The 14321-nt window shown below is 39.9% G+C and overlaps 1 protein-coding gene and 1 pseudogene across 1 annotated transcript in view; one reads left to right on the plus strand and one right to left on the minus strand.

Moving 5' to 3' along the window:
* The window catches only part of SPRED1 (sprouty related EVH1 domain containing 1), a 131566-nt gene extending 117980 nt beyond the window's left edge, over positions 1-13586 (minus strand). The window contains exon 1 of the mRNA XM_055436646.2: positions 12948-13586. Coding sequence (XP_055292621.1) covers positions 12948-12979 — 32 coding nt within the window. The 5' untranslated portion in view covers positions 12980-13586. The remainder of the gene's footprint in view (positions 1-12947) is intronic.
* LOC148776483 (uncharacterized) lies at positions 13090-14081 on the plus strand (annotated as a pseudogene).
* The last annotated feature ends 240 nt before the right edge of the window (positions 14082-14321 follow it).

The raw sequence follows: 14321 nt of genomic DNA on the forward strand, positions 1-14321 counted from the left end.
ATCCTTAAACGACAATATTCCATAAATTGCACTGTAGTTTAGAACCTGCAACTTTTAACTATAAGTGTCTTAAGCAGCATCATATTTACACATATTAGACAAAATATTCTACAATTCTCATCTATAGAATACAGAAATCAGCTTGTGTCATAAGTCCAAGTTGTTTTACAAAAGTTTTTTTTTTGTGTGTGTGTGTGGTGTATGAATGCACGTATGTACATACGCACACTTTATTGAAAAATATAAAGTATTTGTCACTGTTATAGTCAAGAGTTTAAAGGCTATTGTTTCAGCATGGGCCTTGGAGTCTTCACCAGCTATTCAACTTTCCTAAGTCCCAGTTTTCTCACCTTTTAATTGCAGGCTGTATGGCATCGCTGACTCGATGCACATGAGTTTGAGTGAACTCCAGGAGTTGGTGATGGACAGGGAGGCCTGGCATGCTGTGATTCATGGGGTCGCAAAGAGTCGGACACGAATGAGCGACTGAACTGAACTGAATAATAGTAATAACATTTCAAGTAGCTGCTATCAAGACTAAATTTATCAAATGATTTTAAGACAATGCTGGTAGTCAGTCATTCAAACATTAGCTGTCACTTAATTACATATTGGGAGCTATGTAAAAAACCCACAAGGTATTGAAGAATAGAAATGAAATCTAAGAAATATGAGAATGCATTTATAAATAATCCACAATAGGCAAAAAGTACAACTGTTTGGAAGCAACATTTCATAATTAGAATTTTTTTAAAGGCCACTTATGTTCTTTGACATTAAGTATTTCACTCCTGTAAATGCATCCTAAGAAATTAATTGAACAGAAAAAAATGTATGCAGAAAAGATGCTCATTACAATTTTATTGATAAGCCAAGAGCTGGACACCAAAATGTTCACTAACAAGAAAATACCTATGTAAACTTATGGTACAACTTGATGGACTATTATAGACATTAAAATAATGATTACTAAAAAAAAATGTGTAAGTACAGAAATTAAGTATATTTGATGAAAATAAATAATATTCATACATACACTATTAAAACAAATAAAAACATATTTGTATGGGACTAGAAGCAACTGAAAACTATGCTGAGTTTTGTTCTTTTTTTGTCCTCCCGAAAACAGTCAGTGTCTTAGTCCATCAGCCTGAAATAACAAAATACAACCGAATGGGGCAGGTAGCTAACAAACAACAGAAATTTATTTTTCACAACTCTGGAGGCTGAGAAGTTCAAGACCGAGATGCCAGCATGGTTGGGTAAAGGTCTTCTTCCTGGTTCACAGCTAGGGACTTTTCACATGGTGCAAGGGACTCTGTGGAACCTCCATCCTCATGATTTAAGGCCCCACACCATTATACCACTGTCTTTGGGGGTTAGGATTTCAACATACCAGTTTGGTAGGGACATTCAGATGTCAAAGGCAGTTAAACAGATTCAACTCAGTTTTCCTCCTACTAAGGACCTAGCTGAAATCGTGTAAAATGCAAAAATGACAAGACATTAGCCAGTAATTATTTAAGTCAAACTACTTTTGTATGATGTATGCTGAGACCAAGTACACAGTACAGATTCAGACTCAATAGGACCTATATAACTTAAAATTCAACATTCAATAAACTAAGATCATGGCATCACTTCATGGCAAAGAGATACAGGGAGGGGGATTAAAAAACAGTGACAGGCTTCATTTTCTTGGGCTCCAAAATCACTGCAGATGGTGACTACAATCATGAAATTAAAAGACACCTGCTCCTTGAAATAAAAGCTATGACCAACCTAGACAGCATATTTAAAAGCAGAGACATTACTTTGCGAACAAAGGTCCGTAGAGTCAAAGCTATGGTTTTTCCAGAGGTCGTGTATGGATGTGATTGGACCATAAAGAAAGCTGAGCACTGAAGAATTGATGCCTTTGAACTATAGTGTTGGAGAAGACTCTTGAGAGTCCCTTGGGCTGCAAGGAGATCAAACCAGTCCATTCTAAAGGAGATCAATCCTGGGTATTCATTGGAAGGACTGATGCTAAAGCTGAAACTCCAATACTTTGGCTACTTTATGCGAAGAGCTGACTCATTTGAAAAGACCCTGATACTGGGAAAGATTGAAGGCAGGAGGACAAGGGGATGACAGAGGATGAGATGGTTGGATAAGTCATCACCGGCTCGACAGACAAGAATTTGAGCAAGCTCCAGGAGCTGGTGATAGGCAGGGAAGTCTGGTGTACTGCAGTCCATGGGGTCACAAAGAGTTGGACATGACTGAGCTGAAGTGATAAAACTTAGAAGCTAAGTTTACTCTCTCCAGAAGTATCAAGATGAGAAAAAACTGCAAAGGAAAACTCAGGTGATTATAGAGAGGACAGCTTGTCCACTCATTCATCTACTTCTCTCCCCTTCCTTTTTGAAAAAATTATAATACAGAGTTTAAGAAAATCTTAATTTGATAGACTACTTACTAAAGTTATTTGTTATATTTTCTTAACTCTTACTAAGTTGATTAAGTTTTTTGGATCAAATAAAATAATTCTCAAGAGAAAAAGCATACACATTTTTCATCATATTTTTAAGCTCCTAATTTATGTTCATTTAGGACTTTGATTCATAGATAACTTCAAACTCATTCCTAAACCAAGTTTTAATAATTACATATCTAAGGCTATTATTTTTGAAATAACAATTGACACAGTATCAAAGTAATAATGTTAAACATCAGGCTAAATCAAAATATAAACAAAGTTTTGCTTTAGTTGCTGTTGATTATAAAATGAACTAAACATAAGCTTACAGACCTTTAGCTGTCCAAGTCAAAGTCAACACTAAGCCACAGCAACAAACTTCTGGCTAGCAGATCTAGCTCATGTCACCTATTATGAGTTCCGAGTTTATTACACAGGCAAAAAATTAAAAATCTAAATCTTTAATAACCTGAAAAAATACTTCTCTTACCATCTCCCATGAAAGTAGTTTCTTTCCCCCTCCATATAATTTGAAAGTTCCTTCATTCAACTCTGCAAAAGATGGTTTTTTCCCACTGAAATTAAGTAATTTTTATGAAAGTGAAAGCTGTTCAGTCATATCCAACTGGGCTAAAGTCCATGGAATTCTCCAGTCCAGAATACTGGAGAAGGTAGCCTTTCTCTTCTCCAGGGGACCTTCCCAAACCAGGGATCGAACCTATGTCTCCTACATTTCAGGCATGTTCTTTACCAGCTGAGCCACAAGGGCCCAAGGATACTGGAGTGGGTAGCCTATCCCTTCCCCAGTGGATCTTCCCAACCCAGGAATCAAACCCATGTCTCCTACACTGCAGGCGGATTCTTTACCAACTGAGCTATCAGGGAAGCCAATTTTGATGGAGAGACATCAAATCTACTTATATGTATTTCCAAAATGTGCTCAGATACTAAAATTGCTTTAAAAAATATACACAATAGAGATTTATACTATTTTTTGCATGCTGGAATGTTCAAATTTTAAGTTTTTCTGAAAACCAGCTTTTTAACATTTAAACTCAAATACAATTTTTCCATCAGGTCCATAATTCTTTTCAAAAAGTAAGCCTACCTTCAGGCTAAATGAAAATGAGTACTGATTATTTCATGAACATAGTACCTTTCTTCTCAAGAACTGAAAGTTCTTTTTAATATTCTCTTATCTCTAATCAAAAAATGTTATGGAGGGAGGAGAGAAGGTTACGTTTTATCTTTTAACATCCTTCTGAAGTAGGGACATGTTATCCTGGTTTTACAGATGGAAAATCAAGCACAAAGGCAGGTCACATGATTTGCCAAAGTCTTAATGGGACAGTCAGTAGTAACCACAGGATCATGTTAATTATGTATACCAAGTCAATTTTAGAAATTTAGTAAATTCCGTTTCAAAAAGATCTTTCTAACCACATTAGGATTAAAGTATCCCCAAAATACAAAATGTTATGTCAAAGACAATATAATTTATTTGGATAGAGCCCTATAGTATCAGTCAACATTTTGGTCAGTCTCTCAGAAAAATCTCTAAGTTCATGGTAAGTTCCAAGTCTGGATAATTTATTCACATGTCTAGCTTCCTTTCTATTTCCTAATTCCCAGCACCATTATTACATGCTGCTGCTGCTGCTGCTAAGTCACTTCAGTCGTGTCCGACTCTGTGTGACCCCATAGACGGAAGCCCACCAGGCTCCCCCATCCCTGGGATTCTCCAGGCAAGAACACTGGAGTGGGTTGCCATTTCCTTCTCCAATGTGTGAAAGTGAAAAGTGAAAGTGAAGTCGCTCAGTCGTGTCTGACCCCCAGCGACCCCACGGACTGCAGCCCACCAGGCTCCTCCATCCATGGGATTTTCTAGGCAAGAGTACTGGAGTGGCTTGCCATTGCCATTTCCAATACTTCCAACTCCTCCAGGATAAGCCCTTCCCTTTTCTTATCCTCTGTGACACCCTCCTTTTCAATTTCCAATTCCAAAACCCTTACTCCTGTTTCTTAAAATTACAGTGGCAGATGTCAATATTCATCCTCTCATTTTAAGCAGCTCATCCCACACACTAATTAAATACAATGGCCCTGGCTCAGGATTCCTCTCCACCTCAACTTCTGATACCAACCCAGGAAACTGAACAGCCATACTGGTGAACTTTTAAAATATCCCAACAAATCCTGGTTCCTCTACACCAACAACCTGTTCCTACTTTAATCTTCCATCATGTTACCACTCTGGAGTCTGTGTTCTTTGATCAAAATCGATCTTTTGATTTCCCCACTTGCACTCTACCAGCTCTTTAACTTTATCAAAGCTTACAGTCCCTCAAAACAGTTGTCACTTCTACTTGTCTACATATCACTTCAAGCTTTTTTTTTTTCTTCAAAATCTAGTCTGGCCATGAAATATATGAGGTACTGCTGTTGCTGCTAAGTTGCTTCAGTCATGTCCAACTCTGTGAGACCCCACAGACAGCAGCCCACCAGGCTCCCCTGTCCCTGGGATTCTCCAGGCAAGAACACTGGAGTGGGTTGCCATTTCCTCCTCCAACGCATGAAAGTGAAAAGTTGAAGTGAAGTCGCTCAGCCATGTCCAACTCATAGCGACCCCATGGACTGCAGGCTACCAGGCTCCTCCATCCATGGGATTTTCCAGGCAAGAGTACTGGAATGGGGTGCCACTGCCTTCTCCAATGTGAGGTACAGTGTGGTATAAATATAGTGCAATTTGAATCTCAGTTCTACCACTCACTCCCTTGAATGGCTACAAGTAAGTTACCAAACCTCTTTTAAGTCTTGGTTATCTCAATTGTAAACTATGGATAATACTTGGTTCACATGGTCATTAGAAGGATTAAATCTAGCACAGTATCTGATCCAAGCAATAAAACAGTTTGCAAGACTCCTCTTTCCTGGGCCGTGCTCTCCCAATTAACAACCTTTCCTTATTTTTTGTTTTCCTCTTCTCCATTATCAACATCACCTCATTTAATAAATAATCTCAACTCCAAACTTCCCCCTAAATTTATGTAATCTTACTTTTTGCTGTCTCCACTTCATCACTTCCCATTTGTCTAATTTATCTCCTACCTCTCAAGACTTTTCTGTCTTTTATTGTCCCTTCTCACTCTCCCTTAAAAACACTCCTGATTCTCACTATTCATTTTCTATTACTTTTTAACATTATCCTTGGGCAATTTTTCACTGGCTTCAACTACAGGCATACTTTGCAGATATTGTAGTTCAGTTTCAGATTACTGAAATATCTTCCATGCTTGTTTTTCAGTTCCCCCTCCCCTCCCAGCCTCTCTTCTTGGAATGCCCCTCCTCTTCCCATTGCCCGACTCTGGCTGACTCCTAAATACCGTCTCTTTTCTGAAGGCCTCCTTCACATACAACTCCCACTCTGCAGTTCACCAAAGGTAAAATTACTTTCTTCTTAAGTCTTGAAGACTTCATAACCAGAGCACTCAGCACATTTCAGAGGGATCTAGTTCCCTTGCTGGATAGTGAAACCAGTTATCAGGTTTTACTTATCTTTGTATCTCCAGGGCTAAGGAAAAGTCAAGTGCCTAATAGGCACTCAAATGTCACTGAACTGAGTTTCTTCAAGAAAAAGTTACTAATGGTACCTGACCTGAAAAACTAAGATATCCTTATTATAACTTAGCAACTAAAATTCTGAAATGCTTTTACATATTATTAAAGGGACAAACCCAGAACTGATCCCGAATTCCAATCTCAAAATATCAATGTAATTCACAACACAACAGTGAAAGAAGTTTGGTGATTTTATGCCAAAGTTAATCATTAACATTCTGATGTGGTAAAAGTTATAACTTTGAAAAAGTAGCATCAAAAAAGTCAAAGTTCACTAAATTCCATCCAAAGTTTGGTAATCCAACTACTGGATACTAAAACATTAACAAATACTGCATATTTGTGAAAGTCATCTCTAACCAAGTGAAGAGACAAACAAAATGTGTCTAATCATAAGTATAGTACCATTATATACTACCAAGAGACAATTAAATTCTGCATTCCAAGTCATAATGGCCTTTATCGAAACTGTAATACCTGTTTCACAGATAACATTTAGAAATAAAATGATAAAACTGATATTAAAATTTAATTTCCAATTACTCTTAAATTTAGAAACGCTTATTCTTCGCACTCTAAAATATAGAAAGAAAATGCCTTCCAAACTAATTTTAAAATTTCATATACTAGGTAATTTCTACTATTCAATCCTACATTTACAAGCAACATGGGCAATCTATTAAATGTGGATTTCCAAAGTATAAAGATAGTCACACAGGATTCTTGAACTAAAAGCAATCCTAAAAAGCTGATCAAATAACAATACTCATTTTAAAGCAGAAAAAGTAAAATTCTAGGAAGCAGAAAAATAATGTAAATCCATATTTATAAACATTTATATTATAAATCTATAAAGTATGGACATTCACTTCCATACTATAAGCAGAGACCAAATGACAATCTGGCATTTAAGATTGTATCATTTCTTTTCCTAATTCTTCAAATGTGACAAACTATATTGATTTTCTCATGTTGACATTCTTGCAATCTCACAATAAATCCAGTTTGACTGTGAGGCTTTGTTGTTTTTAGTTCACGGAATTGTGTTTAACTTGCTACTTTTTGAAAATTTTCAGCCAGTATCTCAGTATTTCCTCTCCCCCATTATTTCTTCTTTTGGAACTGTTAGCTGCATCTTGGACTTGTTCATATTATCATTCACATTCCTTAACCTTCCTATCCTGTATCTCTATCTTTGGGTTCAGTCTTAAGGACCTCAGTCATAGCAGGAAGATTTTAATCTTTTGGGCCATGGACCTCTTTGGCAGTTCTAGTGAAGTCAATGGCCCCCTTTCTCAGAATATTAAAGATTTTAAACAAAATACATAAAATTACAAAAGAAATCAATTATACTGAAATAATTATCAAAATATTTTAAATTTTGGTGCTTGCTTTGGCAGCACATATACTAAAATATTTTTAATTTTAAGAGTAGTAATGTTCCTGTATTAACATATTAAAATACAAGTTCTACCAATGGCTTAATAACTATAATAATTTCAAACTAGTGATGGAAGTAAGTGCTATTTCAAGATACTTGAAACAACTAAACAGGAAATGTACTGGATGGGGAAAAAATATGATTCTGTTGGTGTTATGCATTCAACTGAATCTCTCCAAAAAGACATTAGGTCCTAACCCCCAGTACCACAGACAGTGACCTTATTTGGAAAGACGGTCACCACAGATGTAATTAATTAAGAGAAGGTCATAGTGGAGTTGAGTGGGCTCCTAATCCATTATGATTAGTGTCCTTATGAGAAGATGGCCATGAGACACATGTAGTACTTTGTTAGATCTGCCCTGCGAAACTAACATAGTTGCTATCACAAGTACCTCTAACCCTACTATGGTTGCTGGTATTTTCTTCAATTATGAATGCAGACACATTTCAGCTAGAGATTAGTAAAAGCACTCTGAGACATAAGCCCTTATGTCTAAATCAATTACCACCTCAGTCTGAGATCCAGTACTTATTAAGTATGTTTTAGCAAAAATAATGAACTACGTTTAAACAAAAATATACCAACAATTTTCTTTTTCCTTCCCATTACAAACCATTCTGAGTGCCACAAAAACAACACCTTGTGGGTCTGTTAAGACTTTGGTTCTAGACTCTAAAATGAGATGCCACTATCACACGAAACTTGAAATAAACAGCAAATTAAACTTAAAAGAACGGAACAATTCATTATCTGAGTTAATTTCTTACACTGAATAAATGTGAAATTATCCTCTAGTGTTAGATTAACATTTGTGTGAATAACCAAATGAAAAGACTGACTTTTGACACTTGGAGGCTAGTAAGTAAAGCATGAGAGCTGGTATCTTAATACATTCCTCTTAAGATCTACCCCAAAAGCCTTTTGTTCACTTATGCATCTAAAGACCATATTTATTAAAAAAAAAAAAAGTTTTCCATCTGTGATGAATATTATCAAAGACACATGGCTAATAAATTAAGCTTAAAATGAGGAAGCCTTTAGAGATTAGGAATGCACCAACTGTTTCCAAATGTATCTTGGTTCTTCAAAATTCATGCTTCTACTTCATCCTCCCATGAGATCGACTGGAAAGTTTTTCATTTGCTTAAACATATCAAAATCAACAATCTAATAAAACTGACCAATTAACAAATACATATGTTACTATGTATTAAACTATGTAGTCTAATATGTGTCTATCTATTACTTTAGGATAATTTAGAACAAGAAGAGCCCATAATGATGATTAGTTCAAATTCCTAGATTTACAAGTAAGCAAACTGAGGGCCCCAAAGGCTGTCACTTGCCCAGAATCAGAGAATAAATTGGGTATAGTCAGGACAGAAACTCAATTCCCAAGTCCAAGTCCAATGTTCTTTACATTATAGTCGTGTCTGACTCTTTGTGACCCCATGGATAGCAGCCCCCTAGGCTCCTTCATTCATGGAATTCTCCAGGCAAGAATACTGAAGTGGATTGCCATGCCTTTCTCCAGAGGATCTTTTCAACCCAGGGATGGAACCAGGGTCTCCCACATTGCCAGAAGATTTTTTACCATCTGAACCTCCAGGGAAGCCCCGCATAAAAGTTGGTGAGAGTTACATAAATTATTAGTAAATGCCTTTTTATGACCATTTTATTTCTCCTTATATTTAAAAACAGTGCAGTTGCCCCACAACCAAATAACAAGTTTTCTGTTTTCTAAAAAATCAATTTTATTTTACTATCCAAACATTTAAAAAATAGGACTACAATCTCATTTCCACCTTCAAAGTGGGCAAAAATTTTTTCCAAAGAGAACTAGACAGACATTTCAAGGCATAAGCACTCTCACACATTGAGTCTTCTTTTCTAGAGAGCAATTTAGCAGAAAGAGTAAGACAACTTAAAATTTGCATATTTCATTCAGTCTCTAGACTATTTCAAGGAGAAAAAGTTATAGATTTGGATGAAGACACAACTTAGGATCAAAGGCAGCACTGTTCAGAAATAACAGAAAAATAGTAGATCAATTAAAATATGGTATACACTGAATATAATGGAGGTGTTAAAAATTATGTTTTAGGAAATATTTAATGATACCAGAAAATAGTCACATATATTAAGGTATGACAGTACCATACTATGCAACTCTACTTTGCTGAAACTACATGTGTATACATAAATTATATAATACATATGTAAAGCATTTATCACAGATTTTTACTCTTGGCACATACTAAAAATCAGATAAATGAACATGATTCATTATCAACATCCCAGAAAAGGGAGTTTGACTACGTATCAAATGTTTAAATACTGTTATGTGAATGGCAGAAATGCAAATACATTACTTATTCACTTTAAAGACCTGTTTGTGCATCATTTGAAATAAACTATCACTCTTTGAGGATTTTGTTTTGTTTTGTTTTTAATAACACTTTTAACGCAGTTACAGTTACTGAAGGCTGGAGAAGAAAAGGAGACTTTCACCAACCCTCCCCAAATCTGGCATTGTGTAAGACGAAGTGTTACAGACTTACAGAATTACTTACTTAGTTTAAATATATTACGTACTTGATTAAATATATACTCACAATCAACCTCTGAGAACTATTTCTCTCTCTACACATAACTCTAATTTCAAATAAGCATGTACTAGAGGGTTTCAAAATGAGGCCTCTAAAGGCCTTACTGGATTTTACCACAATGACTATCTAGAAAAGGTTAATGGTTTTCTAAGGCACTGGTAAATTGCATTCTTTTTAAAAGTCAAAATCAGGTGAAAAACATACAAGTGTTAAGAACAATCTCTAATTACCTACTGATTATCGAATTTAAAAAAAAGAGAGAAAAGGAAAGAAAAAATATACATAAAGCTCCAATAAAAACCATATATTAGGGCAGTTTTAAACTATGCTAAGGCTTTAAGGGCATCTACCATAACATTTGTTTCTTCCTAATACATGTAATTATAAATAAAAAATTTCCATTTGACATTATATATTAAAGAGCAGATACCTAAATTGTCAGGATAAAGTCTACATTCCAAAGAAGTTCACTCTTTCTGGTTTACCTATTGCACAAACAATGCAGGCTCTAATAAAACTGATGATCAGATGAACACATCACTTTCTAAAACAAAAAAAATAAAACCCACAAGAGTTTGTCCCCACGAAGAGTTAACATCTCATGGCAAAAACTGTATGTTAAAACATATTATTCTCGACCTATCAAAATTAACATAACAAAGCCCCTAGCAGGAAAAAATTTAATAACAAACCAGGATAAATTAGTGAAAACAGAATTCTTAAGTCTGAGATAATTTCCAAGTTGTCCCATACTGAGTACGTTAATTATTTTAAAGGCAATTTCACCATTAATAAATATTGTCATTAGGTGCTTCGAATATCAAAATCTTTGAGATTAAACCACCAGGAATATTTATTCATTTTTAGTGTAAAAGCAATTATCATTCACTGGTAATCAATACAACAAAAAACTTGTACTCTCAATTTGTCCATGGTAAGTATTACAAGAGTCCACTTAAAAACTGTATTTTAAACGTGTGTCAATTCACATTTCCATATTAGCGTTTCTATTAGCTGAATCCATAAAAGGAGGCATTCAATATTTTACTTTAAAAATGGTAGTCTTCTCCCATCCCCAAAATAGAACCTGACATTTTCATCCAGGCTACTTTCTTAAAAGAAGGTATCAGCAAAAAGTACCGTCATTCTGTTCACGGGTTTTAGCAGTTTTTCTCCTAACAAAGCGTTATCTGAGATATTTCTTGATCTCTCTCAAAGTAGGTCTAATCTGCGGAAGGCTGTGAGACAGTGTACAGCACTGTGAATGGCCAGCCAGGTATTTTATGAATGGAGGCGATCACGTGATCCCAGCACCTCCCCGAACTGATATTTCCCACATAACTGTGTCAACATTCTGAGAACAGGGGTAGTTGTTTGTGTGGGCGTATATTTTTGAATTTAACCTATAACTTCGATTTCTCCTTACTTTCTGAACTCAAAACTTTTACATGAAGACTGGCAGTTGAGCTTCGAAATTCTTCCTGGGAAATCCTTTCAAGATGTCCAAGGTGATGGATGTTTAATTATTTTTTTATGAATGAAAAGTGTGCTATGCAAATGAGGGCGATTCACAAAAAGAAGAGAGAACATGGCGGCCACTTCTGCTTCTAAACTGCACTGACACTGCAGCAATCCACCTTCTCCCACACCCCGCTCGTCAGAAGAGTGTGTTGGGGAGCGGGGGGACGCTGCTCTGCATTTCTCAAGCTATTTTATGTTAAACAAGCCAAGGCCTTGGACTTTAAACCGCTCAGAAAGGTCTGACTCGAGGAATGCCCTTTACTTAAAGGAATGCGTCCTAGGACTAGTCCTAACTCACTTAACTCTTTCCAACCCTCCGAAGATAAACAAAACTTGAATTTAATAACAAGAAAACAGACACTAATATTCGCATGGAATTAAATTCCGTCTCAATAGAAAACTGTTGCACCCTCATTATTCCTCCAGGCAGCTGTTACGTTACAGCAAAATATTTAAAAGGCAAAGTATTTTGCTTGGAAAACATAAGGACAGCCCAAATAAACAAAAACTTAAGCCGAGATGCTCTACAAGTTAATGAATGAAGTCATCAACATGTTCAGCAATGTAAACACTGTTAAATCGACGTGAATGGTGTGGTTCAATGTAGCTGAAAGATAAAATTTAGCTTTCAAAATTTTCCTATGCTCCTCATAAGTCCGCGTTCCCAAAAGCAAAATAGTTCAACATCGCCCACACTCCAGGTGTCCCCAAAGCTACAGAAATTATAAAAATGCTTCCCTAGCTCGGTTTTTTACAAAAATTTCACAGGTCATAAGTTTAAAAAGGGTGAGGGGTGGGGGGAGGCTTAATCGGTATTTAAGAAACACTGACTCATCGAATTAAGATTCAAGTGCAGTTTGATGCAGGAGGTGCTCCCACACATTAGTTACCAAGTGAAACAGCTATAAAAGAGGCAAAATGGATATTTAAGGTATGTTGATTGGTGTGCTAAAGTGAAAAAGGACAGGCCAGAGGTCTTCCAGGCACTGGGTGGGATAATTGCTACCCCTCCTCCATCCATCTTAATTCCATCTCATGGACAAACAACTGCCATCCCAGCCCAGATTCAATACCTTCTCCCAGAAGAAAGCAACTAAATGCTGGGTGTGGGGGCCCGGGGTTCCTGCCATTAAATAAAATGGCTAAAGAAATCAAATGTTTTCTCCAGAACAAGATGCACAACTTGCAACTCTCCACGGTTGCAAGCACCCAAGCCCCCGAGGAGGTCTGGGGAGGTGTCGAGGAAAAATGGGGGTGGGGGGGGTTAGTAAGAAAGATCAGTGAGGTGCTTACTCGTTGTCAGAAGTCGCCGTCTCCTCGCTCATCTTTCCCTCACCGCGATCCGATCTGGAGATGGAGGAGCAGCAGCAGCACTGAGGGGCAGGAGGAAGCAGCGGCCGGGGGGGCGCGGGGGCAGCGGCTCAGGGGCCTCACCATGGTGGATGCCTCACCCGGAACGGTGCCCCCCCAGCCGGGAACCCCGGCCACCCCCGCAGGGGGGTGGCGGCGACAACCTCCACCGTGGCGACCCCAGCCTCTTCCCCCGCCGCAGCGTCCAGCCAAAGGGTCCGAGGAGGCCGGGAAGGGTGGGAGCCAAGCAGAAAAGGAAGGGGGGCTGCGAAGGTGGACTGGAGACCGGCTCCGCAGGCCACGGGTGGAGCGCGGCGGGGTCCGGCCAGGAAGGCGCAGGCAGGCGGGCTGAGAACCCAGGGGCAGAGGCGGCGCTTCCCTCAGGGATGCGGCGAGGAGGAAGCAAGGCTCCGCTCGGTGGGGGCCGGCGGGCGGGTGCCGAGCCCAGGCTCCGGGCGGCGGCGACGCGGTCCTGCCGGAGCCCACCCCACCATCGCCCGCCCCGCCGCCGGCTGCCCGCTCAGCCCCGGGCGGCGACCGGGCCGGTCCTTCCGGACGAGCAGAAGCGGGCGAGGGGCCTCACGGCGGCGGATTCCTCCAGACCCGCTCCGGCCGGGACGATCCAGAAGCGGGAGGAGGGGGCGGCGGGGCGCGAGTGAGGCAGGGGCGGGCGAACGTGTCGTCCTCGCCCGGGTCGGAGAAGGGCGGCACGCCCGAGGGGCAGGGTCCCGAGAAGAGGCGGGGGAGCGAGGAGAGCGGCCGGCCGGCGCCCACCAGCAGCTCCGCAGGCCAGCTCCTCACGCTTGCCGGAGGGGAGCCGCGAGGGGGGCGGCGGAAGCGCTCACGCCGCCCGCTCCTTCCGCCGCCGCCGCTGCCCGAACCGGGGGCGCCCGCGGGAGAAGGAGGCGAAGTAGTCCCTGGCGATTTCTGCAGGCCGCCGGCTTCCCGGAGGGCCAGAGCGGGCACGGGGCGGCGTTGCCGCGCGGGGTGCCCGGACTGAGAGGGCGTGTAGGTAGGAGGACCGAGAGCTGCGACCTCCGGACGAATCACTGCAACTCGAAGTCGTGTGCAGCATAGCAAGTTTCAGGAAAGTAGTTCCCTCCTCCCTTCGTTTCCCAAATCGTTGTCGAGCCTCCGGGCGGGGAGAGGAGGAGGGAGGCGGAGGGATACGCAGGCACCGCTCTCGTGTGCGTGCGCGCGCTCCAAACTCTTGGCACGCCGCGAAAGGGGGCGGGGGTGGGAGCTGCACGGGGAGCCGCTCGGGAGGCTGCATTGTTGCGGCGCGCTGCTCCCCGCTACTTGCTTTGGAATATCCTG

Source organism: Moschus berezovskii, chromosome 9 (genome assembly GCF_049115385.1).
Source record: "Moschus berezovskii isolate FMDL1 chromosome 9, NW_MosBer_1.0, whole genome shotgun sequence".
Classification (NCBI taxonomy): domain Eukaryota; kingdom Metazoa; phylum Chordata; class Mammalia; order Artiodactyla; family Moschidae; genus Moschus; species Moschus berezovskii.